The sequence below is a fragment of the Lolium perenne genome, chromosome 4, assembly GCF_019359855.2.
Source record: "Lolium perenne isolate Kyuss_39 chromosome 4, Kyuss_2.0, whole genome shotgun sequence".
Taxonomy (NCBI): Eukaryota; Viridiplantae; Streptophyta; class Magnoliopsida; order Poales; family Poaceae; genus Lolium; species Lolium perenne.
In genome coordinates this window covers 344056184-344061734 of record NC_067247.2, presented here as the reverse complement: position 1 = coordinate 344061734, position 5551 = coordinate 344056184, and the positions used below count along the sequence as shown (strand labels likewise).

Genomic DNA, 5551 nt, shown 5'->3' with positions numbered 1-5551 from the left:
AACAAACGCCTGACCAATCGTGCATTGAAATAATAAGCACCGCCCAACAACGACTAAATAACTAGCGCCGTGACGGTTTATGTTCATTGTCTATATGATTCTGAAGGTCTGGTTACTTACTGCTGTCCACACACATAGAGTTTAAGCTTTCAGTGGCTTTCGTATGTTGGAACCTGGAGCTCAGAAACAGATGCGGATTGAATAGGCTTGCAAACTTGCACAAATCTTTATGACAACTAGTAAGCTTTATGAGAATCTAACTTGGAACACTGCCCCTGTTTTCGGGTGTCTGCTCGCGTTTGGGACAGGGTGAAGGATATTTTTAACCCATAGGGATGACGGCATAATCATCGTCTTTAGCCTTAGGCATTTTCGTAGTCATACTTGACTTTGTGATCTGCCCTTTATCTTTCTCTACTTCTCTTACCAGGTGTATGCGTCTCATCTATGCAGAAGTCGGGTGAAACTCTTTGCTTGTATCACCTTGATGCAAACATTCAAGTTCAACAAAAGCACTCATTTTATCAGAAAAAGGGTAAGCCTTATCCCTACTTAAATGAAATGGCAGAGCTCCTGCCAATCGTCAGAAAAAAAGGTAAGCTTTATCAGGATGCTGAATCAGACAGGAATTACTTGGTACGATCAGTATTATAAGCTGGGACAATAGAACAATAACACGTGCCTTTTTCTGGACAAAGCACATGCTCACTGGTTTGTCTGCTACAGACCAATTTTTGTTCATGTTTTTTTTTTCAACCAGGAAGACCACTTGATCCAGACGATCAACTGTGTAACCTTGACATATAGTGCAATACAGGGTAAATAACTAGTGCCGGGACAGTTGATCTGCATTGATTATATGCCTCTGAAAGTCTGGTTTGTAGCTGACTTCTGTAGACAGAGTTTAAGCTTTCGGTAGATTTTGGGTTGAAACTTGGGAACAGACGCTGACCGAATCAGTTTGCAAAACTTGGACAGTTTCTAGGAAGCTAGAAAGCTTTGCCAGTGTGCTGAATCAGCACACAAATCAGTGCTACCAGTATCATTATGGGACAAGAGATCAATACCAGATGCTCACTGAATTGGCTGGCGAATTGCAGCCACAGTATTGTTACAACATGATGCTGATCGAATCAGCCTGCAGAACATTGACTATTCTAGGGAAAATTAGAAAGCTTTGACGGTGTGCTGAATCAGCACACAAATCAATGCTATCAGTATCATGTTGGGAAAAGAGATCAATAACAAATGCAAGTAATCTTGCTCAGTACTTTAACCGCAAGAAGATATTTCATTTCTGAACATGTATTCCGTGTTACAGGCTCTACATATGTTTCAAGTCTGAGACAGCAAAAGGATCAACTAGAGGTCTGCAGAAAAGAGCATTACAGTACATATAAAACCTTAAGCGTCCAGCTCTAGTGGGATCATAGCTTAACCTCGACATCCACGCCGGCGGGGAGCTGGAGCTGCATCAATGAGTCGATCGTCTGGGCTGTCGGGTACATGATATCAATCAGCCGCTGGTGTGTCCGGATCTCAAAATGGAACCTTGAATCTTTGTGCACGTGGGGAGATTGGAGCACACAATATATCTTCTTCTTGGTTGGCAGGGGAACAGGACCCATGGTCTTTGCATTAGTTGTTTTTGCAGCTTCAATGATCTGCTTGCATGAGTCCTCAATCAATGGTACCCAGTAAGACCTCAGCTTGATTCTGATCTTCTGCTTTGGTGCCAGCTGAAAACAGAAAATTTTGATACCAAATGGTGTTAGTTCTACAGATAACAGCAACTTCTGCAAGTAACCCCAAGAAACAGAAACACCATATCAAAATATGCAGTTGACTGAGGTATGATAGAAATACAGTTAACAGTGCCAGAAACATGGATACTTATAACTTTCAGCTTTCTGCAGGTTACCCGATGAAACAAAAACACAAAATCAAAATATGCATTTGACTATGGTATCATGGAAATACAGTTGAGTGACAGAAGCATGTACACTTAACGCTTTCAACAAAATTTGATACTGAAAGTGATGAGATCGCCGATCACAAAAATATTGATACCAAATGGTGTTAGTTCTACAGGTAACAGCAACTTCTGCAAGTAACCCCAAGAAACAGAAACACCAAATCAAAAGATGCAGTTGACTAAGGTATGATGGAAATACAGTTAACAGTGCCAGAAGCATGGACACTTGACACTTCCAACTTCTCCAGATAACCCGAAGAAACAGAAACACCAAATCTAAATATACAGCAGACTAAGGCATGATCGAAATACAGTTAATACTGCCAGAAGCATGGAAACTTAACACATTCAACTAAATTTGATAGGGCAATTTGTAGTTGCCAGCAAATTGATGACAACGCCAATCACAAAAATATTGGGCCAAAGTCAGGGTTACATTTGTTCCAACATCGTTCTGTCACCCAGATCTAGCAAATTTCACTACAATGTTAGCCAACTCAAGCTGATGAGATGAATATCTATGATCAGCTCCTTCAATAATATGCAGTTCGTGGTTGCTTATATATTTATGAAATTCCATAGCATCCTCAGATGGCACAACATCGTCATCAGAGCCGTGAACTGTCAAGACCCTGCAATTAGGGTCAATAGACATACATGCACTCTGCATATCTATCTTAAGACGATCCATCAGACTTTCTTTAGTTACACGGTAGATGGATTGTCCTTTTTTCTGTCCCACGTCAATGAAACCATGTTGATTTATCCTTTCCATATAATCATTGCCAAGGCGATCTGCAATTCCACGCTTCAGATCAAATCTTCCAGACATGTTGATAATACGAGATACATCTTGATACATGGATGCATAGATGATGACCACATCTCCTCCTTTACTGTGGCCGGCAATAGCACGAGTATCACACTTCTGGTCCTTCAGATGTTGGATTACAGCATGCAAGTCCTCCACCTCTTTGTAGTAGTTGCCATACTGAAATGTGCCTTCACTCTCTCCATTGCCAGAAAAATCAAAACGGAAGACACTAATCTTCTCTGATGTTAATGCATCAGTAAGACCCATTATGGTTCTGCTTTCCTTTGATGACCTAAATCCATGGCATAGCACTACAATGTCCTTAGATCCAGCTTCATGCAAAACCCCAACGAGTTTCTCTCCATATCTGTTCATTATCACTATTTTTTCTTGAGATACATTGAAGGAATCACTGAAGGAGGGTTGCAACTGTGCACATGCCCTCGGAACAGTTTCCTTTCCGGCAGTAGCACCAAACAGCAACTGCAAACAGACATGCATGATGGACATGCTTAAGAGATGACAAACGTGAAGCAAGAAAGGAAGCACATGATGTTAGGGAGTAGTCACTGGCAGATTCCTATCAAGTACCAACCTAATGTAACACAAACTCTACTTGTCCAACACCAACAATATTGGAAGTCAGAAGTTAGAAGTTGGAAGTTAGAACAGATTCTAAGGAGTTTCTATGAAAGATAAGCAAACATGCATAGAGTATTCCTAAATGGGTTACAGTTTTGGTGGTAAACTGCCTTTTCTCAGCCCACAAACCTCGCAAATCGGTTCTCCAGACCAAGACGCAAAAGAAGTTCCCATAAAAAAAATGCAAAAATAATGATGCTGGTATATTTTTTTAATATCTCAGCATATGATTAGAAAAAATGCACGAATAATGGTTGAAAAAAATACATAACAAAAGGTAATAAAAGAATGGAAAAAATATTTGAGATTTGAAGGCAGATGATTAGAAAAAAATTAGTAGGCTATTGACATGGAGAAACCTACAAAGTGAGAGGACAAAGGCGTTCAACAAAAATGGTGGTAGAGAGCTAAAATCATGGTCAGATACAGTTAGCCCATTTTCATTCAGGGACACTATTAGCATTCAGTTGAACATGGAAGATTTCACCACTCCTGACCAAATATAACTTGGATATCATCCTCACTCAGTTAAAATGGAAAGACTTCAAAATATACATCAAATTTCATATACAGCCTTTAGACAGCTTGATGGCAAGTGGTAACTCGACAGAACTCATTAACAGCAGAAACTAATGACGCCACTCTATCTAACGTGATACCGCAGTTCCACATCCAAAACACACTCGCACAAGCAATCTAACAATCTCACAGAAACCGAAGCAGCATGCTTAAAACGAAATAATGCAATGCAATCGCATCAGTGACAGACTGACAGTACCGGAATGGAAACATTTGCGAACATAACCAGGGAAGAAATTAGCTCATGGATAAGGTACCTGCTCCCCATCATCCCCAATCGACGACGGCATCGGAATTCCACTTCCCTCCCCAACCTGAAACCACGGGCGTAATAACAATTACAATCGCCGAATAACAAACTCCAACAGATACGAACTGTACCAAAACGGCTCCATATACAAATACAGGCCACGAATGGGAACACAGTCTACATTGCAGTTTACAGTTTCCGCAACACATGTACGCGAAAGCATATGCTAACTTACCGGAGGCGTGTCGGAAGGTAGGTCGAGGGTCTCGGCGGGCGGGGAGGCGGCCGCGGCGGCGCGGGAGCGCAGCGGGGATGCGCGGATGGAGGAGGTGAAGGAGAGGGCGGTGGGGTTCGGGCTTGTGGTGGAGCGGTGGAGGAAGAGGAGGGGGAGCGTGGAGGTGGAGGTGGAGACGGCCATGGCGACGGGAAGGGGATGAGGGTGGCGAGGCGTCTGGTTTTCTGAAGGCCTCTGCTTGGCAATCGTGGTGTATTATCCAGTTCGGGTGTCTTTTCTCGTTCGAGTCCTTCAGGTTTGTTCAATTTGTGACTGGGCTGCAGCTGTTCATTCAGCTACAAATGCTACCCTGGCTTTAGCATGTTTCTCGCAAAACTCCTTAAACATAAGACTCGAGCAGAGCACGGTTTTAAATTAATAAAGCCCTAACAGAAGCATCCAACAAAGTACGACATTGAACAAACACAGCAAGAGGATGGAGGGAGGCTCCATCAATCTCGGAAACAAGCAACCAAGAACAAGTAAGAGCACACATAGAGCCACGCCACAACGCAACACCTATGGCAACACCTAGACTAGAGAAACAACATGAAAGATAGACATAGGGCTAATATCTGTCCCTGACGGTCGTCGTCTGTAGAGCTCTAATCTTGCCGATCACTAGCTCCATCGTCTGGCTGTCCCGACTCATAGCCAGAAGCTTCCACACTTGCAAGTACATGGTCATTTTGTAAAGTCCATCAGTCGGTTGAACCGGAAATACGCCCTCAGTTGTGAACTTATTCCTAAGGTTCCACAGGGTTCACAAAAGGGCGGCACACGCTAACCAGAAAACTCTCCTAGTTTGGCCAACCTGGACGTGCAAAATCCTAAAGATATCGGCAAAGCACGAAGGGTTCCAAGAGCAGTGCAGTAGATCTCTAACAGCGCTTCACATGAATATGGTCAGTGGGCCGCAGAAGAAAATGTGGATGTTGTCTTCCACCTCCCCACACAAGGGACAACACCCATTGGAAGGGCCCTACGCTTCCGAATGTTTTCATTGGACTGTAGCCT

The 5551-nt window shown here is 42.9% G+C and overlaps 1 protein-coding gene across 2 annotated transcripts; it reads right to left on the bottom strand.

Moving 5' to 3' along the window:
• Nucleotides 1-1271: 1271 nt before the first annotated feature.
• On the bottom strand, nucleotides 1272-4742 carry LOC127297108 (small ribosomal subunit protein uS10c). Of its 2 annotated transcripts, none has more exons than XM_051327371.2 (3): nucleotides 4496-4735; nucleotides 4268-4324; nucleotides 1272-1739 (listed from the first exon to the last, which is right to left on the bottom strand). In XM_051327371.2, exons 1-3 carry the CDS (start codon nucleotides 4676-4678, stop codon nucleotides 1428-1430), a joined length of 552 nt encoding a protein of 183 aa, XP_051183331.1. In that variant the 5' UTR covers nucleotides 4679-4735; the 3' UTR covers nucleotides 1272-1427. The 2 variants fall into 2 exon arrangements, with proteins under 2 accessions (XP_051183331.1, XP_051183332.1); XM_051327372.2 differs by lacking the exon at nucleotides 1272-1739 and adding an exon at nucleotides 2310-3272 and having other exon boundaries at nucleotides 4496-4742.
• Nucleotides 4743-5551: the final 809 nt, after the last annotated feature.

What these genes read in the sequence shown, in the direction of transcription:
- LOC127297108 (XM_051327372.2), bottom strand. Translation starts at nt 4,678, where the DNA reads ATGGCCGTCTCCACCTCCACCTCCACGCTCCCCCTCCTCTTCCTCCAC. An exon ending in TACCTTCCGACACGCCTCCG is followed by an intron (nt 4,325 to 4,495) that starts GTAAGTTAGCAT and finishes CCGTGGTTTCAG; the next exon opens with GTTGGGGAGGGAAGTGGAAT. An exon ending in TTGGGGATGATGGGGAGCAG is followed by an intron (nt 3,273 to 4,267) that starts GTACCTTATCCA and finishes GTCTGTTTGCAG; the next exon opens with TTGCTGTTTGGTGCTACTGC.